Here is a 27,298-nt window from a genome sequence, read left to right as displayed (position 1 = left end):
AGTGCGACTTGAAATAGGCCAAAATGACACAATGATGATACCCCATGTGACAAGTGGGGTATACATTTGTGTTCAATCATTTTTGGTAGTGAGGTTTCACTGTCAAGTAAAATGTTTAGTTTGGAGTTAAACATTTAGTTTGAAGCTAAATATTTAGCTATCTAGCCAACTAAAGATTTAGTTGAGAGCTAACCACTTAGCGGACTAAATTAACATTTATTTTGAAGCAAAATATTTTGCTCACTAAATATTTAGTTTGGAGCTAAGTGTTTTGTTTGCTCACTTAATTTGCGAACAAATATATTTTAAAGCTAAATATTTAGGCTAAATATTTATGTAGTTGAGCTCTCTAAACTAAACATTTAGGCCAGTTAACTTAATATTTAATTTAGAGCTAAGTATTTAGCTGGCTAAAGATTTACTTTGAACAAAATGTTTAGTTCTAAAGAGCAGCTACAAGTCTTTGACTTGTGTATATTCATGAATATGCTTTCATCTAAACCTTTCCAGATGGAATTAGCTTTTATTTAAGGGTATCAGCATTAAGGACACAAGAAGCCTTCCAATTATTATATGTGAAAAAAATATTACAAAAAAAAAAATCACATGGCTAACTTTGTATTGTGGTCCATCACATAAGATCCCAGTGAAATTTGTAGCTGCGCTCTGACAAAAGGTGAAAAAGTTCCAGTGGTGTGAACACTTCTACAAGTTGCTGTGTGTCCCCAGTGCCGATGCGTCCTGCTCTCATCTGAGTGCTCTACAACCACAAATAAAAGACTCAACTAATTGCTATGGATCCCCTGGGTACTACATCAGCCTCATAGAGGAGTGTGACAGCAAGAAATCAAGCCGTAGCTGCACGGCGAGAAGCCGCCATGAATCACGTCGCGCTCAGCCGCGGCGTTAGGAGCTGAGGAATAATCATTGGGGAGGCAGTCCAAATTAATACTTCAGCTGAGGCCGCTTCGTTCTCCGTCATTAGGGCACATTACAGGGCCACAATATACATCATTAAACCAGGCATAAACAATTCATTAAAAGGCCGTTAAGAAGACAAGCTAATGTCACTTCTCCCTCTGGTATTAATAGACTGTAAAATGGCAGAGGGGTTAAGGCAAAAAGGATCATTCCGCTACAGCTACCCAGTCAGTCATCCTGAATATCCCTGAGCTGAGCTACCGATCACAACACGATGAAGAGATACGTTTACATTTGCTTTGGCATCATTGGTGTTCTGAAGTTAAAAAAACATCTTTGCAGGAATGAAGCCACTTTGTTTTCTGGTTTCTTCATAATATCTGTGATCAAAACAAAGACTGTGAGGATTAATGGAAGCCACGACGCGTCAGTCAACAGCTCTCCAGTTTATTCAAACCATCGAGCCGGTGAAGCACACAACCTTCTTCCACAACCACCACGCACGGTGCAAATGTTGATCACACGTGACATGAGAGGGTGAATGGTGGTCATTAGCTGTACACTGTAGACATCCAATGTGTTCTTACAGGGATACTTTAATTCACATCTACTTGAAATGATACACTTGAGTTTGGGGGGTATTAAATGAAGGGGGAAAAAAGTTATCAAAATAACTGACTTCACCTGTAAAGGTTAAATGTGAGGTTTTCAACCAACCACCCTAATAAACCTGGGAAAAATATCGTTAACTGTTGGACAAAAAGTTTTACCAGGACAAGAACTGAGTTGGTTCTTCTTCTGCTTACTTTAAAGGTACAGAAGAAGGGAAAACCTTAACACCGGAACCGGAAGTGGGAGTCAGGTGTAAAAAGCCTTAAAATAAATTCACTTTTTTTTTCAGATCCAGTATTTAATTTTAGTACATTTATTCAATGATGGGGGAATGATTAAAAAAAAACATATTTATTGGCATCGATCTGCAGGTGGAGGTCGTTTGCTCTGGTGGTTACTGGTCAATGCCAGGTTGCCAGGGCAACACAGAGGCACACAGGACAAACAACCAACTCAACCTTACAGACTGTTGAAGGAAGCCGGAGTACCCAGAGAGAACACCCGGCTGCTGACACCTTAACTTCATCATTTTCAAATATTAAACATTTTGATCACTTGAATTTTTTTTTTCAGTCTTTTTCAAGTCATTTCTTGGTCGACTACCTTTTTTTTTTTTTTACTTTTACGTGAGTAAAAATATGTAGTAGTGCTACTCTTTAGTACAATTTTCAGGTATACGGATGTTATCTGTATGCAAACCAGTTGTCTGGGAGAGAGGCAAGAAAAAAAAAAGGACTTTCTGGATGTTTCAGCAGCACAGCAGCAGACAATCCATAAAACAAAGATCTGAAAAATCCTTCCCAAAGTTAAGCACGGCGTTGGATCTCCGATGTTTCTCCTCCAAAAGCCACAATGATCTTGATAGAGTGCAAAGTATTATGGATACAATCGTCTATCAATGAATTGAAAACGTGTTTTTAACCTGATACAGATAAAAAAATATTCAACCAAATCAACGCAGAACTTATTCGAAGGCTTTTTGCACATCTTTAACGACAAATGTAGCCAGCAGTGTTTACAGAGTGAACTCAGCTGGACTGCGCACCGCACAGGAAAGTATAAATAAATGTCATTTTTGCATATTAATTTTCATGGCTGATGCATGGCGCTGGGAGCGCTCGGACCCCGCCCAGGACACTGTGAATTCCTTTGGCTGGAGGGGCTTCAGAGCGACAATCTAAACTCAACCACGCAACATTCAAACGGGACGATAAGGCACAGATATTTACGACTAGCAGGTCCTTCGAAGAAAAGTTCAAGTTTTCTTACTGAAAAGAAAAGAGTGGGGGGAATAAAACCACTTCTCAAGCTGACTCTCCCAAAGTTTCAGTCACTGAAATAAATAATCGGCTGAGTTTTCTAAACAACATCAACATACATTTCTGCTCCCTCGGTTACATTAGTGACTGTTGTTGTTAAAGCTGACTCGGTCTACTGTAAGTTACAGTACAGCTGTCCTTTGATTGTAAAGTAACTTGCATTATTAAAAAAAAACAACAACAACAATATGATGCTAAAGTACATTTTGCTATGTACAGAATGGATAAGCCCTGAGTTTGATACACGTTGACAAACTGTCCTTGGTTTAAAAGGGCAGGGCTCCTTCACAACCATGACCTTCATTTTAATGACATCACCAGGAAACGTTATCGGTGATGAATTCTTGAATGGGGGGGTGGGGTGGGTTTGAAATCGCCCCTGCTGAAGAAGCTAAATATTCAGAGAGTCTGAAATCCACGTACGTACACGGAAAGTTTAATGGAAGGAAAAGGACGCGGTAGAAAAAGGAGCACCAAACAAGGCCCGCCTGAAGGTCTGAATCTGTATTGTAATGGTATAACGGTAGCGGAAAACAGCAAAAAAAAAATTTTAAAATCTGATCGTTTGGTTGAACCAAGAAGATTCCATTTAAATCAACAGCTTTATGTTTGTGTTCTTTCTCTACCACTTTTACTTCCAACCAGTTTAACTTTCAAATTGATGCCAGTGGATTTTTCAACTCTGCTTGAGTTTTACATTTTAAAAGAAAAAAATACATAGAGCAAGTTTGATCATGTTCTTTTCTATCAGTATTTGCCCCCCTGCAGACTTGTTCACTTTTCTTTTGTTTGTTTTTTTTTTGTTTTTCTGTCACTTTACCCCCCAACCCCCGCCATCATCATCAAATAAATGTTACTGTTGTAAATAAGAATTTCATTAATTCATTAAGTGAAGCTATTCAAAACAACATGGTCTCATGTAACATAAAATCCCAGTGAATTTAGGAAATATTCTGACTTCGAACCGTCAGACATGGTAGCAGCAGTATGATGCTGTGGGTCTGTTTGCTGCTCCAGGACCTTGACGACCTTTGCTGCAACATGACAGACTCGTCTTTCTGCCTGAAAACATGACCAAATCTTACTAAGTCCACCTCTGAATGTTTTCAAAAACAAACCAAAAAAATTTGATGGTTTTGTTTTTGTCAGAATCCGAAATTTCTCCACGTTGACGTAAAAAAGGATCACTGCTGGAATCAGCGAAAAGGCTCACACAAATAAGACTGGCTTTCTATTTACTCCAGTTATTTGATATTAACGTTTGTCTAATGGTCTGAAGAAGAAGAAAAAGAAATCAAGGAAAGACGGGAAATCTATAAGGGGGCAAATACTTTTCCATAGCATTTCATCCAATGAGCAACAAGGTCGCTGATTGTTTCTTTTTTTCAGCATAAAATCCTAAATGAATCTGCAGCGATCTCTCTCCCTCTGATTTCAATCTTTCAGCCTGAGGCAACACAGAAGCAGGAAGTGTGACCCCGACTATGATGGACGTTAGCAGAAAGACGCTCATATGCTGCATGTTCTCAGCTTAAAACACACCAATCCTGTTTTATTATTATTATCATTGTTATTATCATTAATATTACTTTTTTTTTTTTCTCCGAAGAGTTTTTGCGGCGCTAGTGGCCCGTATTTTTTCGACAGTAGGCAGACAGGAAGGGGGGGGGGTGAGAAGAGGGAGGAAGACATGCGGGACCTTTGCCGCATGTCAAAGTTTAACAACTTTGACAACTTTGACAAAGTTTAACAACTTTGACATGCGTCCCGTCGGGACCGGGAGTCGAACCCGCGACGTCCACGTCCAAACGTGAGGCGTGCTAACCCCCTGCGCCACCACAGCACGCCCCATTACTATTATTATTATTCGTTTGCCTCCTGCTAGGGTTTAACTAAAAGGCCGATAACATCTCGCTGTGGTCCAAATGAGGAACAGGTAAGTGCAAGTACTTGATAATAAAATTCTAAGTTGATTTTCAGTAAATTACATAAATTTATTTTTTTTTAAAGGAGAAAAGGGGCATAAGCAATAAATAAACTAACAAACTGTTGCCTAAGTCTGCTTCTAAATACAAGAAACAAGGTGCTTTTTTTGAGGACCTCAACATTTTTGTCTTTATTTCACAAATGAACATAAATTATGCCAGTTTTTTTGTTTGTTTTCTACAAACAAACAACTGCTTAAAACACAATTCCTGGTTATTCTGAAAACCATCGCAGCAACCAGGAGTGGTACGCTGTGAAACTGAGAACATTTGTACCCGATCATTCTGACAAGGCACTAAAAAGAAACACCTGGGTTGTGTTACTGTGATTGAAACAAAAGAAGTTGTTTTTAACAGGTTTTGTTCACCTAAGCAAGCAGCACGATGCACGGATGTCGCTTCTTTCTCGTGCTGCTCGTCGCTCCGAGTTTCTCGTCCTTTTGGTGTTTGGCGATACAAAAAAAAAACAAAAAAAAACTAGACGTTGAGTGTCAGATTAAGAGAAGAGCTCAACAACCCTGATTAGGAGCGCGGCGCGAAATAACAAAGAAGGTTTGTCATGTCGTACAGTCTGAAGGCCGGCTGCTTGTCCGTTCAGTCAAAGTCCCAAGAATCTCTCTGACGACGTCCGACCCCTACGAGGACGTTAGCTCCTCCCGGTGTTCAGCGTGACTCGGACCCGTCGCGGAGCCAGAACCCGCTGGTGAACCGAACCTCTCGCCGGTCGTGACGCCTCTCGGCCGGCGTGGGTTCACTGAGTAAAACTTTTCTTGATGGCCACGCCGGGGAAGAGGCTAGAGAGTTCCTGGACCGCCCGGGTGTCCACCTGTGAGCAGAAGGAGACGTCCAGCAGGACAAGCCGAGGACACGACTGGAGGAGCTTCTTGAGAGACGCGGCGCTCACCAACCGTGTTCCTGACGGTGAAAAAATAAATGAATAAAGCAAAAGACTTTGAGATCCAAAACTATGAGCTAATTTTAAATGAAACTGAAGTTACTTAGTTCACAGATTAATGTGCAACTGGATTTATCATCATCAACATTTCCATCTTACATTTTTAATGCATTCATACGCCTTAGAACTTCTTACACGATAGCAAATTTAGCTGGACGATAAATCGTCCCAGAAGTTATCGCGACAAACAACAATGCTGTTGTTTTGAGACCATGTTCAAAATAATTAACTGAATTATTTTCGAAATTGCAAAAAAAAAATCTCTAGCTTAGTGGGATTTTATGCGAACGTCCCTTTTTTTTGAAACCACAAGTTTATATGCACCCAAATAAACCTCACTGTCTGGAGATAAATTGCACCTCACTTCTCTTGTTTTAGGTCAGTCAGAATGACCTAAATTAATTCTATTTGCTAAATAAAGAATGAGAGAGATTTTTTTTTATTGTCTTCAAATCAGAAGTTTACATACCTTTCCTCAGAATTTGGTAGAGTTGCCTTTGATCTGTATGAGTTGGGTCAAAGGTTTGGGTTTCCTTCCACTAGTGTGTGTGTGTGTGCAGATACTCTCAGTTGGGCTGCTGCTGCTAACTAAATACATTTTGCACTGTGTACTTTCCAATGATGTTAAACCGTTATATTACACATGCATATACTGTATGTTTGTTGTTGTGGTTTCTCCGTTTTGTTTTCTCTCTTTCTGCAGGTCTAGAGGCAGACTGTCACATTCTATCTATGCTTCTTTCTCTCTTCTACTCCTCTTTTCCTTTAGACCTTTTCTCCCTTTCTTTTCTCGTCTCCGTGTCCATTACATTTGAAACAAGCCCAAAGCAATTAACTTTAAAAAAAAATTAATAAAATCAAAACAGGGTGATGTGCAACGTTAGTAGCTGTCCAAACACAAAGCGTACCCAGTATGTCGAGGTGCTGCAGCGCCGGGCAGCCCGCGGCCAGCTCCTCTATGTCCGAGTCGCAGACGGTGCGGTTGGCGGTGAGGAAGAGCTTCCTCAGTCGGGGCAGGCTGCGGGCAAGCTGTTGGAAGCAGCCGGTGCTGCTCTGCAGGGTGGGACACCAGCCCAGGTCCAACTCCTCCAACGTCCTGAGCCGCCGCAGAACGCCAAACTGTAAGGGGCCGTTGCTCCGGGGTACGCGCAGCGCTCTAAGCGTGGTGTCGTGCTGCGTTGCTTACCTGCAGCCGGTAACGAGCTCGGCCAGGCCTCGGTCCGTCAGGTTCCTGCAGCGCCACAGGTCCAGAGAGCACAGGGAACGGCAACGAGTGGCCAGCATGCTGGCAACCACATCATAGTCCTCAATCTGCAGAGACAGACGGACGTCGACTCTGATCATCTCCTCAGGTGTGTGCAGTAGGAATGTAAAACTGTAGTTTGGAACTTTTATTTTAAAAAATCAGCTCTTACTATGTTGTAATAATACTGTGAAAAAATATGTGAGAAAAAAAAGGAGCTCCTCTGCCTCCTCCCAGCACTTACTGCAGAAACACACCACTAAGTAAGAAATAACCAATCAAAGCCAAGAGGAGTGTGTACGTGCTGCTCACAGCCTCCTAATTTCTCTCTGCTACGCTACAGCTGGTTCAACACAACGCCTGCCACAACCAGATGCTAAAGCTGGTTAGCATTCATTCTATGACGATGGTTAAATAGTTTTCCTGGAACAGTAAGTTGTTGCTCCACCGTTAGCACATTTAGCAGCATGTATACAAGAATTATTGACAACATTAAGCCCCTCCTGCTGGCTCTGACTGGTAGCTCATCTGACTCATATGAAATTCTCACAACATGGTGACAGTTTTAACAAATATGGGGGGAAAAAACCCTTTTGTTATAAAAGTTACATACTGCAGCTTTAACAAATTCTGCTGGATGATCTTTAATTTTTCAAAGAACATTTGACACTGAACCTGGAAGATATTTTAATCACTCTGGTAAATCTTATTTGCAAAATAGTTCAGATTCAGTTAGATTGGATAGAAACTGACTGAATACTGCTTTTCAAGTTTTACCACAGACTACAAATTGATTTTAGGTCTCATGACCTAAATCAGCATGGTTTCTTATCTTGGAATCTCTGTTTTACTTTAATCCAATATATTTTGGGTCTAAAAAAGTGGCTCTCAGAAGCACATTTACAGCTTTTTATTTGATTTGTTTTTTTTCTTACCCTCACACAACTCCCCAGGTTGAGATGTCTGATCTCAGGGCAGAAGGTCAGGATGCTGAGGATGGCTGTTTGCTACAGAGAGAACATAAGGGAAGAAAGGAAAAACACAAATAAAACAACAAAAAAAGAAAAAGCAGAAAAAAGTAAGAGGCAATTTTAAGAGGCGGTTTTATGTGTTTTCCAGCCACATAGTGTCATTTTAGCACACAATCAAGCAACTGTGTTACCTTCAATTGTTATTAAAATGCTACATTTATCAAACATGACTTAAAGAAATGCTACTTTGTGATTTAACATCTTGAAATTGGGCCTCTGTTTCTTTGAAAACTCCTGCTATTTCTGGATATCCGCCTTCAGGAAGTCATCACAACACGGCTCCTCTATTAACCCTTTAGCAACGTTTTTACCAGTGTTGCACTGAGAAGTGGCTCCCATAATGAGCTCAGCAGATGTTCAGTTCCTCCAGGTGTTTGCTAATTGCTGCTGGCTAGTCTGAAGGAGCTGAGTGGGGGACAAACCCTCCGTGACGTGGAAGTTTGGCAGCCACAGCTCAGAGGAGGAGCTTCGTCCTAGCAGGCGGCGCTAGGTCCAATCAGGCGTTTTGCTCAGCTGAATGGTTGCCATGGAGATTGAAGGATTTCTCAAACATGCATGAAAGAATCAAGGCAACACTCCAGGTATGTTTTTGATGAGGGAATGACATGACAACATGATGTAAAGCTTAAAAAAAAGGATACATTTATATGATACTGCCCCTTTAAATGTGAAAATGATGACAAAACATCACATCTAAATCGCAGTGTTGCATTCTGCTGAGTCAGTCATGTCATCTGACCTTCCTTCAAACAGAACGTCTGTCTTCCCAATCAACATCTGAAGGAATTTAATAAAGCCCAGGAGATCAGTTCTACGCACTGCGAAGCGAGCCGAGGACGGAGCCTTCTCCTGTGGCGCTGCGGCGCGCGCCCAGATATGGAAATTCAACACGCCGATTGCCAACACGTGTACATCTGTGGCAGGAGAAAGTGTCAAGAGATGAAAGTGAAAGCCTCTTGTGAGTGCGTGCGTGCGCCGAACTCAGTCTGGCATCTTTATAAACGCCTTTCTCTCTCTCTCTCTGCGGTGAGCTACTCATTTAATTAGAGCGCTGACAGGGTAATGACAGCTGAGATGTCAGAATCCCCCCATCCCCCCGTCAGGCAGACACACAGCTCTCACTGTCTGTCCGCGGCGTAAACAACCTGCGGCGCACGGCCCGGCTCCACCGCAGAAACCGCTCTGTCTATAGCGCGCCAAAAACGCCGAGGTGCGACACGAAAACAACGCTCCTCGGACGTGCCCGCACCTGAACGCACGCCCCGCGGACCCGGAGCTGACACGGAGCGTACGCGGCGAGCAACACGAGCCAGCAGATAAGAAGCCGGATCGTTTTACGACAAATAGTCTGATGGTTTTATTAAAGCCGTACTGTACTGTACGTGTTTTGTTATTGACGGGGCGTACAGGGGGCAGCGATACCTCAAGAGGTTTAAAGGTGAACCTGTTAAGTGAGAGACACTTACAAGAAAGCAGAGGTGGGAATAAAAACAGGAACTACTTTCATCTAAAAGATTTGCTAAAAGCCTTTTGATAAATGTATGTTTAACTGCAGTAGTAGCAAACAATTGAACCACATGAACAAATAATCGATTGTACCCCAACCAGTTCTTACATTGTAATGAACATTCATATTTTTCTTATTATTTTACTAATTACAGTACAATGTTTAACAGGTTTAACACTGTGGCCAGTAACTAGCATGTCAAACTTTTCAAAAAGTCAACACGCTCTCAGAATGCTAAGGCTAGTTAGCATAACCACCGACGATAGCAGATCAACAGTTTTCCTGAAATAGTAAGTTGTTCATCCTCCAGTGACACATTTAGCAGCGCATACACGAGGGTGACTGACGGGAGTTAAAACAACCCTCCAGGCTCTGATTGGCTGTTTCTGACCGGGAGTCTCTTCAAACAGCAATAGTAGCTCGGGGTGGAAGTGGAGGACATCCATCTTTTCACAGATTATCTGTCTCATATTACACTTTGATGACATGGTGATAGTTTTAAAGAAAATATGCGAAGAAACAAATTTTTATAAAACTTACACACTCCAGCTTTAACAGGAGCCTTGGTTTGCTGAGACTACAAATTCAGCTTTTACGCAGCAGTATGTTAAAACTCTTCCTAAGGGTCAGCTTGAAGTACCGAGGAGGATCCGTGGTGCTTTGGATCTGTTTCTGTACTGAAATCCTTCAGAACCTAAAAGTAAACTCTGAAATATGAAGTTATATTAAGTAAACATTGGGTGTTTTTTGCTGGCAGTGAATCTGTGTACACCCCAACCTTGTAAAATGTTACATGAGAATACTAAGAGCTTTCTTATGGCAAGAGACTGTGGCTGCACAAAGTATTAACTTTGCCAACATCTAAGCCACAAGTGAATTAAATGTGGTTTCACTGTTTTTTTCAGAATAACTGAATAAAACTTCCATTTATTCTAAGGCTTTTTACACATCTTTACCGGGGGTGAAGAGGACATAAAGGAAACCACAAAGACTCAAAACGAAAGCAAATGCTTGAATGGTTTCTTAAGTGAAGGGTTTGCCAAATTAAGTCTCGGTTTTTCTGAAAAACGCTCGGGAACAGTGGGCCTTCTACATGTTGTTGCAGTCCACAGGTGACCAACACCTACCTCTATCTTGGTGCGGTAGAGCACCAGCCTGCGGAGGAGTGAGAGTTTGGAGATGTGCGTGAAGGCCTGCGGGTGGAGGCGGTCGCACGACGACAAGTTGAGCTCCTGCAGTTTGGGGCAGGCCTGGGCGATGACCTCAAGACACGGCTCATTCAGGAAGTGACAACACGACAACTCCAGACACACCAGGCTGAGGCCGCGGGCCTTCATGAAACTAAAGGGGGAAAAAAACAGAACAACCTTCTTAATCTGGACTTAGGATATTTGTCTGCCGTTCTGCCAACTTTAAAACTGTTCGTCCTTGCGAGTCTTCCCCCCCCGAGGTCGTTTTAGTCTGACCTGCTGAAGCCCGTCAGGGTGAGAGCGCCGCGGCTGCCCGTCCAAGACAGGTTGAGCCTCTGGAGGAGGGTGCAGCGGCTCTGCAGGTGTCCCAGGGAGGCGTCACTCAGCCGGGCCCAGTACGGCTGCAGGCTCAGCTGGGTGTACTGCAGCGGGTCGCAGCAGTGCTGGTGCAGCAGCTTGCAGGTCTGGGCCAGACGGCAGAGGTCAGGCAGGGTCAGGTGGCTCAGAATCAGCTGGATGAGCTGAGGACGGCAAGACCAGGAGGGGAGAGAGAGAAGGGTCAGGAAAGGAGAGGCGAGGAAAAGCGAAAACTCTTTTTAAGTGACAGTAAAAAGCTGAAGGATAATAAGTAGAAGTGTGTAGCGTAGATTAATGTTTCCTCTCTATGTAGGAGAGATCTAAACGGCTCTGATGTTCCGCTCTGTGTTTGTGTTGCCTCTCTCGCAGACAAAGAGCGATTGGCCCCGCGCGAGTGTGTCGCGGCGGACCAACAACGTGCCGCGTTCCGGCCCGGTGTCGGCTGACGGATAATAGCTGTATTGTGTTTCGGAGGCGGGTACGCGGCGGTGTGTGAGGACCGCCTTTAATGGCAGCGGTTTGGAGCGCAGATGGGACGAGCGCCACAGGCGTTTTCTTGAAGCGTGCCGCAGACAACGTGACGCGAGGTCGGCCCGTTTGGACGAGGACGGAGCCCCAACACGTTAATGTGTTTGTGAGGAATGCAGGAACATGGGAGAGTATTTGGAAAACTTTTAACTTTTTAATCTTTTTGGTCACAAACCTCAGTGTGTCTTATTGTTGTGCCACCTGACAGAACAACACAGAGTAGAGCGTGATACGGGAATCCCCACACCATAATTCTGCCACCATCGTGTTTCGTAACAGGCAACGTGTTTTCCACCAATGATGCATGAAGTTACGAAAACATGTTGGTAAATGTTGTTAGCAAGGTATGATTTGTAATAAATAAACAAATCAACTGATCAGTGTTTGTGTTATTGCAAACAGAGATTCTAAATTAGCAACTCCAGCAACAAGAATGCAGTTAACCTCATCATTTCAACATGATTTAATTGGAAAAGTTGCCTTACTCTGCATCTGTTGCTGTGAAAATCAAACACTTTAGTTGAAGTTTCTAAGTGACTTTATCAAAGAACATTAAAGGGACAGCATCATGTGTTTTCCAGGCACACAGTGCAAATTTGTAGCACAATCAAGTAACCATGTTACCTTCAGTTGTTATAAAAATGCTATAAATATAAAACATGACTTAAAAGAAATTTGTCTTTGTAATTTAATGTCTTGAAATCGGGCCTCTGTCTCTTTAAAAACTCCTGCTCTTTCTGAAACTCAATCTTCGGGAAGTCATCACAACATGGCTCCTATTAACCCTTTAGCAAAATTTTATCAGCGTTGCCTGAGAAGTGGCTCCTATAATGAGCTCAGCAAATATGCAGTAACATCGGGTGTTTGCTAATTGCTGCTGGCTAGTCTGAAGGAGCTGGAATGCTGTAGCCCGGCTTGGAAACTGCAGCTCAGAGGAGGAGCTTCATCCTCCTTGGTTTGTTTTTCAACAACACTGTAACATGATGTAAAGCTCAAAAAAGTCGATGTTACATAATGCTGCCCCTTTAACATTAAGGTTCCTTTGACGTTCGTGTTTTGCTCGGCGCCCTGCAGTGTGTTTATTCCGCCGTCACCTCATATGGCAGTTTGTCAAAGTAGCCGTTGGCCGTCCTCTGCTGCTTGCCGTCTCCTCCTGGTCTGAAAGGACCGCCGCCGTCAGGCATCTCGTCCTCGCTGTCGCTCAAGTCGCTTATGTCGATAAGAGGCATCTTATAAAGTGCGAGCATGGGCCTCTCCTTCACCCCGCGGAGGATGACGGCGTCCAGCTCGGTGTAGTACTCCAGCAGGGAGCTGTTGACCTCCAGGCGGAGCAGATTGGTGGGGAAGTTGATGTGCTTGATTTTCGGGGAGAACCGTCGAGACTGTGGGGTCAGCGCTTTGGTGGGCTTTCCTGACCACAACACCTCCCACCTGGACAACAGACAGCACACTTAGCATCGCACAAGGTTTTACGGGTTGATTAGGGTTAATGATTGCGTGTTAAAGGATGTTAGCATGAGAAGTTGGTTTGCTGCTTCTGCTTACTGAATGTATCAATTAATTAATCAATTAATTGAAAGATAAATTAAAATTAGCTCAATAATTTGCAGGCTGATCATTAATCCTTCTTTGAAGGCCAATTTTGTTTAAAGTAAAATCATAATCCATAATCCATAATCCAAAATTATGGTTTCGTTTGTGGGGGTTTTTTCCTCTTGTTTATTGATTTTTGTTGTCATGTTTTATTTTGAATATTAAAAGTTTTTTCAAGTTCAAGTGTTAATTGTTCTTTACAAACTTACGTTTATTTCTCTCTGAGAGAGAAAACTTGCATTATTATGTAACTGTCAACAGTGTTGGCATAATTACTTTGAAAAAGTAACTTTAATCGGATTACTGATTACTCCTTGAAAAAGTGACTGAGTTAGATTACCGATTACTTGATTTGGAAAGTAACTAAGTTACATTATGTTTTTTCTAGAAAATGTCTGGGATTAATCTCAAAATTTCTGAGTTTGTTCTCCTAGGAAATGTTCCGCTTTTCAAACTTTGAAATTTTCTTGCTTTTTCTAGAACATTTCTGACTCAGAAATTTCTACTATAATCTGAGAAATGTTCAATAAAAAACAAGGATTTTTTTTTTTGTTTCAAATGTCAAAAAAGTTCAACTTTCGCAACTTTTCAAAAGTTGAAAATGTTCGAAAAACTCTGAAATTTCCATGTTTTTTCTTGAATATTTCTGAAATTAATCTCAAAATGTCCGTTTTTTCTAGAAAATTTCTCACATTTCAAACTCAGAAAAATTCCTTGTTTTTTTTTTTGTTTGTTTGTTTTCCAGAAAATGTTGAAGCTTTTTGGTTGAAATTTACTCCTCTTTTTTTCCTCCCCTATCCACAATGGCCAACGTTTGCCATGCTAGTGCAGGAACCCTGTTCTAGTTATTGCTGATGGAAGTTGCTTCAGGATGTCATCACTGGGGGGGCTGTTACCTGACATCAGTAGGCGGGCGTTGGGAGAACGGGTTGTGGGAGCAGGCCAGGATTTGGACGATGGCTCCAGGATAATAAGTCTCAAACACCTCCACCGCCGTGGGGTAGACGGGCTTCTCAAAGCCCAGCTCGATGTAATCCTGACTGTAGAAGCCGTCGGGGGTCCGGCGGAACGCTAAGGGAGTGCTGGCGCACTGTTCCCACCACTTCCCGTAGGCTCTGAACACGGCCGTCTGCGTGAAGTCCCCCGAGCTGGGGTAAACGTTGGGGATCCCGGCCAGGTTCCACATGGTGTAGGACATGCTGTTCTCACTGCCATAGTGGGAGCTGAAGTCCAGAACCTCCATGGCGTACTGCTCCACCACCACACTGACCGGCAGCACCGCCCGCTGGCCCGACTCCACGGCACGCCGGCTGGTCAGTGCCTCGCCTCGAGTCCCGCTCCTGGAGCGCCGCCGCAGACATATATAGTAAAACATGCTCAAGAGGGTTAACATAGGGAACTCTGGGAGCGGCGGGGGCAGAGGGGGGAAAGACGGAGGCTAGACGAAGGAAGAGCCTCTGGCTACGGGTAGCGCATTGTCTCGAGGGCAGGGGACGGACAAAACGCAAGCTAGCGGCCCGGCTGCATGCATGACCTGTGGGGTTAGGCAGAGACAAACACATCCATGAGTGGGACGAGGAAACATTAAATCTGACACAGCACAGAGTACAACAGCTGTCAATCACACTAAATACATAAAGTGCCTTGTAAAAGTATTTACACTCAACTTTTTCCCCATGTGTCAGGTTACAGCTACATGCTTCAATGCCTTTTACAGGGAAAGTTGTGAAAACTTGAAACAACTGGAAAATCTGTGGGGGTTTATTTGTATTCAACCCCCTTTTAGTTTGATACACCAAAATAAAATCCAGTGATCTGATAAATCCATTTAAAAAGCAAATAAAAAATTTGTTGATAACACATCAGATTTGCCAACATTTTGAATGATAAGTACCTTCTTCTAATCCAACCATGTGAACTATTTGTGTATTTGCCGTCTGGATGAAGGATTGGTTTCAGCGATTTCTTATAACTTTTATAATAATTGTGTTGTAGTTTTCTTCGTTTTTCATTTACTGTGTGTACTGATTGTACTTCTGAACAAAATTTGTATAGCAAAGTTATTCTAACCTACTTTTGTGGAACCTTGTTTTTAGCGAGACATATTACTGATCATCGAAGGACAGCAGGTGAAAGATAGCCGTTTGGCTAATTATGGACCATTTGCAGAAATGTTCAAGTGTTATCCAGGCACAGAGTGCCATTTTATAGCACAATCAAGTAACTATGTTACCTTCAGTTGTTAGAAAAATGCTACAAATATCGCATATGACGTAAAAGAAATTTGATGTTGTAATTTAACGCCTTGAAATTGGGCCTCTGTCTCTATAGAAACACCTGCTCTTTCAGAAACTCCACCTTCAGGAAGTCATCAAAACATCATATATTAACACTTAAACAACTTTTTCACTGAGAAGTAGCTTGCTCAGATCCTCCACCAGGTGTTTGCTAATTGCTACTGGCTGAGGAACTGAGTGGAGTTGAAGGGGGAAGCAGGGGAGAATGCAGCATTCAAAACTAGACAAGTCCAAACCTAAAGAAAAGTAATAAGAATAAAAACATTTATCTACCTAAACTAACAGGCTATGCAAGGAGAATAGCCCAAAGGCCCATAGAAGCTTTGGAGGAGCTGCACAGCCCAGGAGAATCTGAAGAAGTCATTGTTGAACAAAAATGAGTTCCATTTAGAGTGAAAATACATAAAACTTTGGGACCAAATGAGGAAAAGTTTAGGCGGTGTAAATACTTTTGCAAGACACTCAACTGCAATATATAGACTTTATCTTAAATCAGTCACAAATACAAAGTTGTCCTTGCTTAAAGAGCAGCCTACAACGGGCAGGTCGGTCTGTCATCAGTGACCACCATGTTGGAGGTTTGTTGACAGGTACAATCAGCAGCCAAGCTGTCTGACTTCTATGTAGGTCAATCAGCAGCACCACTATTCGGGAGAATATCTGAGCGACTGTCAGCTTTAGTTAAAGTTTAACTTTCGACCTTACACAAACTCTGATATATATATATTTTTAGAATCCAAGATAAAATAAGCAAAAAAAAAATCTTTGGGGGAAGGGCTTGTATTAGACAGCAGTGATGTAATTAGAGTTGTTAAAAGGTAAGAATATTTCTAAACATGAAACAAGGAACTTGCCCAATAACTCGTCTGGTTTTTGTAAATGGAAAATCCCCACTCTATAAGTAGTATATTTCCAGCAGCCAGTTTTCTGTAAAACTTCAGTAACGTCACACTAAAACGTGAATTTTGTTTGCTGACATTAAACAAGCAGCAGTTTTTTCTGTCAGAGGTGGCTAATGTTAAATAGCTGGGGTTAGCTAACATTCAGACAAGCTGAGCTGTCAAACATGAACCGCTGGCTTCCGCTTGGCAGCTTTAACAGCAAAACACACAAAAACAAATGAACAGGAAGTCAATTTACGGCAAACGAAGATCGATATGTCCATTCATGGGAATGTATCTTCTTCTTTTCATCAGCTGTAGCTGGATATTTCAGTCCGCTAAATACGTTCCTGTCGCTTAGCTCGTGTTGCCTTCAGTGACCAGCAGGACAACGCATTAAGTCACGAAGAGAGCACTAAATCCAACTAGAAAATGTCGTGTTTTTTAATATAACCATAAACAAATCACAGATTAAATTTGGTTTAAATTTGTATAATTAAATATTAGGTACCCGTGGTAACTTCAGTAGAAATGCTTCGTTCTCCTCCTTGTAACATCTCCACCGCTGCAATGAATTACTTTTGCTTAAAGAAAAAATAAACCAAAACGAAAAGACTAGCGAGTATCACTTGAACCGGTTTCATCAAACGCTACATATCTGACTTGTTTTAAAGAAGTACTAACTAGGCGCATGTACGTAAAATTAAGAGTTCCGGGCCCGTTGTGAAGGTGACACGAGTTGTCAACATCCGGACGGCGAGCTTTAATCGCAAAGGATTATGGGGATCGTAGTTCGTATGCTGCGGGGAAAAAAATACCACAGACTTTAAGAGAAAATTCGCATGTATAGTTGTACGTTCATCAAATTATATGTGTTATAGTTATTGGGAATTAAAATGTAACAGGACTAAACCAGAACGTGCAAGATAGCCAGAAATAGCTGTTTACCGGGAAATAAATAAATCTGTTTTGTTCATACGAAACAATTCAACAACAATAATTTAGATGTAACCTTTTTACTAAGTCCTCCTTAATGGCTTAACATCAGTTAACTGCATCTCCTGCTGGTTTTTCACATTTCTATCAAGTCACCAAACTCTCCCAGAGTGGCCTGGCTTTCTTACCACACTCTAGTCCAGATTTCACATCTGCCTCGTTTAATCCTCATCTGAACCTGTCCATGCAGCTAGGACCAAAACACTGAAGCACATCAGAGAGAGGGGGGGGGGGGGGGGGAGCAAAGCCACCACACCCACATATGCACAAGCACACCCCCTCTCACACACACACATACCAGTGATTCTTGAGATAAGGGACAAAATGGTTTTAAAATTCTTCCACCAAAAATGTTATTTATTCCTGAAGTTATGTATTCATACATGACAAATAATGTTTTGGGAATGTAAATATGTTAAGGTGCAGGCTCCCAGCTGCAGCATTTTCTTTTAAATTACATTTTTACTGGATCTGACTGAGAAATTTGTCAACACCATCAGACAAAAATAAATTGGTATAAAATTATTTTTTAATGAACTTATGACTGATATTTTTACTCTCTGTGGTGTCTTAATTATTTTAATTATGTCCATGTTTTTTAAATTAATCATACCACAATTTAAACATTTATTTAGTCTGTATTTAATTACTCCAGTTCAATTGATACAAAAAACAATTTTGAAAGTAATCACCACAATGAACAGTGTCATTTATTAGTAAAAAACACATATGCACCAAATACATGAATTCAGACATTTCACAAACAAATGCCTATCAAGAAACAAAATAAATATTATTTTAAACAAAATGCAACATAAACTACATCTGACAGAGTTGACGGCACATGACGGTGTTGACACAAAACTGATGGTGGTGACAAACTAGTAAGTAAAAAGAAAACACTGAACTTGAAATGACATTTAAGAAGAATTAAATGCTGAAATGTTGTAGAATGTGAAGATATGAAGAAAAAATGTGAAATAACCATATTTAGATTTCAAGGAACATCTAAATTTTTGAGAATGTACCTTTGTCACTGAAGTCATCAACCAGGACGATTTTCAATCAAAATGTAAAAGATGAATACAAACAAAAATATACACGACAGAACTTTTTGAAATATATTGTGAACTAATTCATATCTTTCTAAATCGCTTAAAAGTCAGAATATTTAATCCCCAGGCAATAGACGTGTCACATATTCTCCTTCAATAAAATCCATAACAGCTGGTGAAATGCGGTATACACCCCTGGTGCTGCTTGTGCGGACTGGTGAGGATGGTTTTCTCAGCCTAACTAGGACATCCGAAAATGGCACAAAGCAGATATCCCGACGACCTTGTTTTTGCTTGAAGCTAAGAGTTGGTCCATGAGGATGAAAAAATTCCACTTGTACATCTTCGTGCTCTTTGTCAATTTGTAAGGCTTTAGCCAGCCACCATTTTCCATCATACATCACAACAAGCCAGTCTTCACTTTGGACATCACAAGGATCTATCAGGGTTGTTGTTCCTTTAGGTGTCTTGCTCGGCTCCTTCTCCATTTCCTCCATCAGCATTTCCAGAGGATTTTGAACTTTAGCAGTGGTTGAACTTTCATGGACATCTGGGTCCTGTGTTGTGTTGCCAAAAGAGTGAATGGTGGGACTGAAGCACTTGCAAATCTGTGGCTCTCCGCAAAAACATGAAAGGAACCTACAATGGATGACATTCCCCTGAGCTAGCACTTGGTGAATGTTTCTTGTTCCTGGAATTGATTTCAGGGTTTGCAGGAGGAGAGAGTCATAAGACTGAAAATCTTCATTTGTCACAAATTGCAGCTTGACACCACTTAAGCTGTTGGACACCTTGTCAAAGAATAATTTGCCATCTATGATATCCTGACCTCTCAGCACAATACTGTCAGCACATCTCTTCACCGTCGCCCCAATGCCATCTGGAGCGCCTTTGCCATGTGATGTTGGGAAGAAATTCCATGTAGCTTTCTCAAATCCCAGACGTTGCGGGACAACACAGAGGAGAAAGAAGTTCTTCTTATTTTTATATTGTTTGCTTGGACCATCAGACCAAAAGTGGATAGTGTTTATAGCCGGATATCTGATGTGAATATCTGTGAGGATTTGATCCATATAGGTCCATATGGCTGCAGCATCCTGACGCTTTGACTCCGAGATTGTGCAGAATCCTGCTTTTTGTTGCCCAGTGTAGAACATGCCTGTGTGAAGTGTGATCTGCGGGAGATTTTGTCCATAGTGACAGGATTGTACTTCTGAGCTGAATTTACATTTCCAGGCCTCAGAAAAGTCAACATGAACAATGGCTGTATTTTCATCACAATTTGCTATCATATTCCGATACTCCTTGGTTTGATTTCGAACCAAGTGGACATGAGTGGTTGTCTCATTTTTTAATTTGTCTTGGTAGAGACACATAAGCTCTGACAAGGTGCCAGTGTATTCCTGCAGTTTGGTGTGAAAGTGAGTTCCAACTTCTGTTTGCTCCTCTACGCGTTTCCACTGTGACCATTTTACACTTTTCTGGCCTTCCTTTGCTCTGTTTCTGCGTTCTCTTGCCTCCTTTTGTTTTTGCTTCCAAAGTCTTCTCTTACGTCTCTTATCTCTTTCACCCAGATTATTGATATGTTTTATTTTTCCCTCTTCCACTCTCTGTCTCCATCTTTTCCTTTCCTTTCTTAAAAACTCTTCCTTCAGCTCAGGCTGGCTATTTATTTTTTCTCTCCTTCTTTTCTGATACTCCCTGTTCCTTCTCTTGCGCTCCTCCACTGACAGCTTTTCTCTGGCCATTGTAGCCTGAAATATAGGCAATTATCATCAGTACACTGCTTGTCATGGGATAAACATACCCTTCCCTTACAAAATAAACTACATCTTATTAATTTTAAAGGACTAATAAAATTGTATTAAATTTAAACCATTAAACTTTACAAGTTGCTGAAAATAATCAGAAACATTTTTAAAAAGAAATACATGATGAATGTGAAGTGCTGTCAATTATGTAAAATACAGTAAAATGAATTAACTGCACACTTAAGTGACATTTGTCAACACCATCACTAAGAGAGTCAACACCGTCAGTTAAAAAATCTGATGGAGTTGACATCTGACGGAGTTGACAAAACGCCATGCTAACTTCATTTATATGATGATATTCTGAAGGAGGCCATATTGTAGCTCATCAGTTCTTTTAAATCCTTAAAATATACTAAAATTAAGCATTTATTTAACAAAATTTCATCAAAATTTTGAAAAATGTTACTTATGGTGTTGACACTTTATGGTTGTGACAAACAACTTAGGAATAAAAAAGAAGAAAAAACAAAAGAATAATATAAGCTTACCAGAGCTGCTTATCCCCCCAAGCACAGGAAGAGAAAGGAAGTGGTCATGGGGTCCTCAGAATTTCTGGTGCCTTTCAATAATGCCTGATTTTTTTCACATTCTTTCTATGTCTGACGGAGTTGACAAAACGCCATGCTAACTTCATTTATATGATGATATTCTGAAGGAGGCCATATTGTAGCTCATCAGTTCTTTTAAATCCTTAAAATATACTAAAATTAAGCATTTATTTAACAAAATTTCATCAAAATTTTGAAAAATGTTACTTATGGTGTTGACACTTTATGGTTGTGACAAACAACTTAGGAATAAAAAAGAAGAAAAAACAAAAGAATAATATAAGCTTACCAGAGCTGCTTATCCCCCCAAGCACAGGAAGAGAAAGGAAGTGGTCATGGGGTCCTCAGAATTTCTGGTGCCTTTCAATAATGCCTGATTTTTTTCACATTCTTTCTATGTCTGACGGTGTTGACAAAAACTGAGGACACAATTTCAATTGAATTTGAAAATACATTAAATGACTTTTAATTGCATTCATTGATAGTTATGAAGTTAGTTGTTTGAATACTTATAAAATAATATATTATGACAACTAAATATAATTATTTTAGTTTTTTTAAACTATGATAATGTATTGAGTTCTACACCAGGACAAGGGCTTTTACAGACACCATTCACCTACTACAATGTTTAAAATAAAAAAATATTCAGCAAACACCAGGAAAACATACATTGTTGTGCTCAGATGACCCAGGTTAGTTTAGTCAGATATTTAAAAAATATATATTTGGTGTATATTTTATTCAAATTTTGTACTTTATCCATGGGACCTGTTTTGTCCCTATTCTCAAGAATCACTGATACACATACATAAAAAAGGCCCATAAACAGCATCCAGACAGATTTAGAGTTAACAAGATAGAATAATGTGAGCAGTGAGCTTCTGGGCCTGCACCCTGATTGACAGGCCAGGCTGCTGTCAGCTCCTCCAGGCAGGCATCAGCGAGCAGCAGCTCTGCTACTGTCAGAGCTCTGTTCTGGTCCACTGTGCCACCCATACATATGCACACGGCCAGGCTCACTCAAATGCAAATGGGAGATGAACGCACACACAAGTGCCTGAACAGATACATGTACACACACATAAATGCACACCCATGCACCGACACACCCTCTGTACGTTCTTTTTATGCCCCAGCTGGTAAAAGGCAGGAAAATAATAAGTCTGCTGTACCTCCCCTTCAAGCCCCCACCCACACCACCCTCTCCTTCTATTTTTTTTTTTTTCTTTCGCTTGGACACATGAAAGCTGGTTGTTGCGCATGTGAAGCACCGCGCTTGGTTATTCTCATTTAGATGGAGAAAGCAGCAGCCCTGCTTTGTTGCCGGTGTTCTGTTTTACTTCGATACTCGGAAATGAAAGAGCAATTTGTGATGTGTTTTTTTTTTTTTACACCTGAAAGTATTACACGGCTTTCTCCGGCTTCGCTTTTCTGTAAGACTGTCCTACACAGACCTCAGGAAGGGCGTGTTTGTAAAAGCAATTTCTCCAAAAGTTGAGCTGTGAAAAGTGAGCAAAAACAAGAATACACTTGGTTTGCTAAGTGTTAAGCACTGGAAAGTATAAAAAAAAAATGGTGATGTCTGCCAAAATATATCTCATATAACAGACCCACACATAACAGGATAAAGCAGTGAAGTGGAAGAAAAAGACTGTATAGTTTAAAAAAAATAAAATAAAAAAATAGTCTGAAAACGTAAACACTTTTTACAATCAACACACCTTTTGACTCGTCGGAGGGGCAGCCAGTATGAAGCAATGTTTCTTGTTGCTCTGTGAAAAACAGTGTCGTATTAACGGCTGTAACTGCTTTACTAACTGCTCTATTTGAGAGAAAACAAACTAACTGCACTACACAAAAAGTGTTCAAAAGTTCAAAAAATAAAAGTATACAGCTCAAACCAGAAGTCAAGGGCTTCACCACTCAAACATCAAAATTACTGGCAAAATACATTCAAATTTGCTGTCATAAAAACACATGTGGTTATTTACACTAAATATCTAGCTAGCTAACTAAATATTTAGTTTGGAGTTACTTGGTTGGTAACTAAATACCTTCGTGGCTAAATAAATGTTTAGCTTCAAATATTTAGCTTGCTAACTAAATATTTTGTCTGAGCTATAGCTAAATGTTTAGCTAGCTAGCAACCTAGCTAAATATTTAGGTTGAAATTGAGACAATTATAAATCAGTGAATGGTATTTTGATAAATTAAACCCTATTTTTTCTCTTGTTACTTTACAAACGTCACATCAGACCTGCAGCTAACAGCCAACGTAATTCTGGATCAACCACAGAAAGCCGGAGCTCAGGTGGAAGGAGTGACAGGACAAATATCAATCATACAGTCAGAAAGTCTGTCCATTATGGAAGAGATGGCAGGAGGCTGTCATCATTGAATGAAAACTATAAGAAGTTTCTTTTGAGGTTTGCCACAAGCCATATGAGGGACAGAGAGAATATCTGGAACAAGGTGTTCTGGCCAAATGGGACCAAAGGTTGACTTTTAGGTCTACCTGCAAAATGTCACATGCGGCAGGAAGCTGAGCGCCAAATCTTACTGATCAGTTTGTGCAAGACTTTGTGTTGGTTTATCACATTAAACCACATTTTAACCACATGGAGGTTTGTGGTTAAAATGTGGCAAAATGTGAAAACGACTGAAGGGTATGAATACTTTTTTAAGCTGCTGTAGAAGAAGAATGTGATATTACATTTTTCAAATGCCATACAGTTCTGGTTATTTTATTTTTTTTTCTCTTAGTGTGATTTTTTTTTTTTTATCTACCAGATGCAAACTAGTACAGCAAGTTCAGCAGTGTACAAATTCATTCCAAATACATCAGAGAGTGACCTTTGGAGAATGAGACAGTTCCTCACCTGAACAAGCCTCCCTCTCTCAATAACTTCAGATCGGTAATAGTTTAACACTTTGATTCGTCACATTTTTACTCTTACAGCTGCATCTTTGTTGTATTCGACTGTTTGGTGATTTTGAGCGTTGTTTGCGGGAACAGAAACAGGTTTGTTCTTACCGCCGAGTCAGGAGCCAAACATTCAGCAGACTTTCAAGCATATTCCCTTCTACAGACGTTTCCTCTTCACAATACTTTCTACACAGTTCGACACAAATGAATTCATTTGAAATACTGAGTCGTAAGAAGTGGAGTACAACTAACTCGCTCGAGTCAGTGCCAGGCATACCGTCAGAAAGCACCAACTTCTGGGTTAATTTATGAGGAAATAGCAAGCGGTTGTGTTTTTTATGTTTGTTTTTCTTTTTTTTTTTGTGCAGATTATTGACATAAAAAAAGCTCCTTTTTTTCCTATGTTGTTTTTCATTAGCTGATATTTTTCCTTCTTTTTTTTGTTGATGTCTAATTGTAAGCCCAAACGTGTGTGTCTTGTGTGTCCTGACAAAACCCACAACACACAGCCGCCACGAAAAGTGCACACCGATACTTGAGTGAACTAAGGATATTAACCCCAGGTCTGATTTTCAGTGGGGATGATTTAATTCAGGTCTTCCTCTCACCTCCGCGGCTCTTGGCTCTCATGAACACTGATCATTTCAGTCACCGGCACGTTTGGGCCGTTTCCGGCTGATTGCAAAAGTTCCCCGACTTTTTAAGTCTCGGCGACAGAATTTGCAAATATAATTACCGCCGCGAGAAAAAACCCGGCCGAGATAGCGGCGAGGAGCTGTCATCTGCCATTGTTTCTCGCCCGTGTCCTCCAACTGAACTTCACCGACCGACAGTTTAATTGGTTTCAGGGAATCGAGTGTGAAGAGGAGCCATGACCTTGATCTTTCTCTCTGATAAATGATTTTTTTTTCCCCCCCCCCTTCTCTTTTTGAACCAGCTATACATGCAAATATGAAGACCATGTGTGTCGGAGTGCTGAGAGGAAAGTAAACAGATACACATTGTCTCCTTTTATTGTGTGTTTAGTGGCTGATTAGAGGCCTAATTAAATACGGTGTTGGTGAGCTCGGCGGCAAACAGAGGAGACACTGACCCCGCGACTCCTGATGCACCCCGGGGGACGATCTGAACAAAGAGAGGAGATGCACTCGGCCTGATAGAGAACATGCATTCAGAGACATTAAACAATAAAGCACCATCAGACCCGTTATCATGGTAACCTGTCCTGAATTCGCCTCTCCCACCCCCCTAAACCGCCACGGTTTGTATGATAAATATTCATCAAAAGGCCAGCAGGAAATTGAACAAAACTAACAGCACAATAGTGTTGGCTACAGTTCAGACCTGTAGGGATAAATGCAACGCAAGAGAGAAAAAAGAAATCAGCGACAAATGTCTCGGCGTGGGTTTAGGAGGCCATCTGCACTTATAGTACCGTACCTATATATATATTTAAAAAAAATCAATCACCTGCTCAAATTTCTCTTCTGCTTTTGCTTTTTTTGTTACATTTAAATGTCGATCAGATCATCAATTGAATCCTACAGTGTGACCAGGTGACTGTGAACCCATCCCAGCAATGAAGAAATGCTCCGAACAGATCAATGTGTGGGTGTGCCGAAATGAAACCGAAGTGATAATCTCTAGAGTCGACGCACAGCTTCAGTAATTACAGCTGGAAACTAGAAGTCGGGCCCGAAATCTGAAATCTTGAGATGGACTCAGGCCTGAACCTTTCAGAGCCACATAAAGACAGCTACAAAGTCGGGTCTTCTTCTGAATAAAGGAGCAAAGTCCCAACAAGACTTGGGGAAATTCAAACAGAACGCTTCCTCAAACCAGGAAGATGGAGCACATCACCCCAGTTCTAAAGTCCTTTCATTGGCTCCCAGAATAAACATTAAAATACTGTTGTTAGTTGTTTTTTTTTTAAATCACCTGAGGTCTGATTTGATGTAGCATTTTTATATCAATTGCTGGTTGATTGTGCTATAAATTGACACTGTGGCTGGAAATTACATAATGCCATCCCTTTAAGACACCTCTTATTCAAGATAACTGGGGAACAGTGAACTAGTTATGATTTACCTCTGCTTAGTTTTTTTTCTTGTAAAGAAAGTTAAACTGAGGCTGGAAAGTGAGTTGACCCAAAAGTCGAAATTCTGATTAAAAAAAAATATTGATTTATTTCACATTTAAACTATATGAAATAAGTATACTATACATGTTAAGGTTGTGTAGTATACTTCATGGAAGACATGGGAAAAAAAACAAATTTAAAAGCCCCCAAAAATGAGCTCTAATCCTGCATACAGTCTGTAGATAGACTAAATACAAAGATTGCTTATAACAGCTGTCAGTATAAACTGCTCCAAAATCACTGCAGTGGGCGAACGTTTGATTTTTTCCTCTGTGTGTCTGGAGGCCGGCGAGGGTTGTTTCACATGCAACCCCAACCCCTCCGGTCTGGTGCTCCCTCTCCCCCACCCAACCCAACCCTCTCCACCCCATCGGCACCAACAATACCCCCTCTCACCGCAGCGCTCCTCTCTCAACAGGCTTCTGTGCAATTTATTCAAATATTTTTGACATTTCGCCTCCCCTCACTTCCCGAGCAGAAATGATTTGTGACAGCTGGAGATGGGCTCTGTCGGAGGAGCTTCCTCTAAAAACGCTCTGCCTTCTTTTATCTCATCCCCCCCCCCCCCCCCCCCCCCCCCCGGCCCTGTCTTTGCAGAAGGGCACGTTTTTCTTTCTACTCCCATCTTTTTTTTTTCCATCTTCCTTTATTCACCGCCGCTCCTCCTGTCAGCCGGTGCAGCCCATAAAGCAGCTCCCCTTCCATGTTTTTGGTGTGTGATTTCTAAGCGTGATATATAAACTATTTGTTGAATTTTTTTTTTTTATTTCCTGTCTCATTCCGGCCTTTTGCCCACCCAGTGTTTTGACTCCTAGCTTTGAGCCATGTGCTTGGCAAACAAAGACGAAGAACACAAGAAGCAGCAGAAGCAGCAGCAGCACACGAGTCGCTCCTCTCAGCTGACCGTCGCTCATTGTGCTTTTGGGTTCATATCAATCCTCTGGTCGCTTTGAATAAGTCGGGAAGATCCCACAGTTCAGGAGAGAGGAGGAGGAACTCGCTGACGGTTTCAAGGCGCCTCGGTTTTTGTGCTGTCGCAGGTGACAAACTGATAGAGCAGAGCGTCAAAAATCACGCAAGGCTGCCTGTTACAGCGGGGTGTGTCGACAACAAAGGCCCCATTTGAATAATGCTGCTCATTAGCTAGCAGGGAGGGCTGCAGAGGGGGGGAGCAGGGGCCTTGTTCTGTTGCCGCCTGTCCCCGGTCACTTTGCGGCACCGCGATATGGACAAACGAACACATCGCTCACCGGACCGTCGTCCATCACTGCACGCGAGACTCCCCGTGACAAATGCATCTTTCTGTGGGGTTTATTTACTCTGCTGTGATTAGATGCTTTCTTTCCAAGAGCACACGCGCCGAGGGGAGGAAAAAGGGGCCGGCGGCTCCCTCCGTC

General features: G+C 41.4%; 2 protein-coding genes across 8 annotated transcripts; both read right to left on the bottom strand.

The window, feature by feature from the left end:
- Positions 1 to 1,351: 1,351 nt before the first annotated feature.
- On the bottom strand, positions 1,352 to 17,055 carry fbxl4 (F-box and leucine-rich repeat protein 4). 2 transcript variants are annotated; one of them, XM_032558986.1, is made up of 9 exons: positions 16,931 to 17,055; positions 14,138 to 14,775; positions 12,743 to 13,079; positions 11,040 to 11,284; positions 10,701 to 10,914; positions 7,971 to 8,042; positions 6,979 to 7,103; positions 6,701 to 6,888; positions 1,352 to 5,752 (listed from the first exon to the last, which is right to left on the bottom strand). In XM_032558986.1, exons 2-9 carry the CDS (start codon positions 14,632 to 14,634, stop codon positions 5,589 to 5,591), a joined length of 1,842 nt encoding a protein of 613 aa, XP_032414877.1. In that variant the 5' UTR covers positions 14,635 to 14,775; positions 16,931 to 17,055; the 3' UTR covers positions 1,352 to 5,588. The 2 variants fall into 2 exon arrangements, with proteins under 2 accessions (XP_032414877.1, XP_032414876.1); XM_032558985.1 differs by lacking the exon at positions 16,931 to 17,055 and adding an exon at positions 16,679 to 16,809.
- An 849-nt stretch (positions 17,056 to 17,904) lies between these two features.
- Positions 17,905 to 21,381, bottom strand: LOC116714034 (uncharacterized). Of its 6 annotated transcripts, none has more exons than XM_032554366.1 (4): positions 21,122 to 21,381; positions 19,955 to 20,224; positions 19,591 to 19,596; positions 17,905 to 19,279 (listed from the first exon to the last, which is right to left on the bottom strand). In XM_032554366.1, the coding sequence occupies exons 2-4, from the start codon at positions 20,216 to 20,218 to the stop codon at positions 18,587 to 18,589; spliced, it is 963 nt and encodes a 320-aa protein (XP_032410257.1). In that variant the 5' UTR covers positions 20,219 to 20,224; positions 21,122 to 21,381; the 3' UTR covers positions 17,905 to 18,586. The 6 variants fall into 6 exon arrangements, with proteins under 6 accessions (XP_032410257.1, XP_032410260.1, XP_032410243.1 ...); XM_032554369.1 differs by lacking the exon at positions 21,122 to 21,381 and adding an exon at positions 20,773 to 20,878; XM_032554352.1 differs by having other exon boundaries at positions 17,905 to 19,686; positions 19,977 to 20,224.
- Positions 21,382 to 27,298: the final 5,917 nt, after the last annotated feature.

This window comes from Xiphophorus hellerii, chromosome 3, assembly GCF_003331165.1.
Source record: "Xiphophorus hellerii strain 12219 chromosome 3, Xiphophorus_hellerii-4.1, whole genome shotgun sequence".
Classification (NCBI taxonomy): Eukaryota; Metazoa; Chordata; class Actinopteri; order Cyprinodontiformes; family Poeciliidae; genus Xiphophorus; species Xiphophorus hellerii.
Note: the sequence above shows the minus strand (reverse complement) of the source record. Positions and strands in the feature narration are given on the sequence as shown.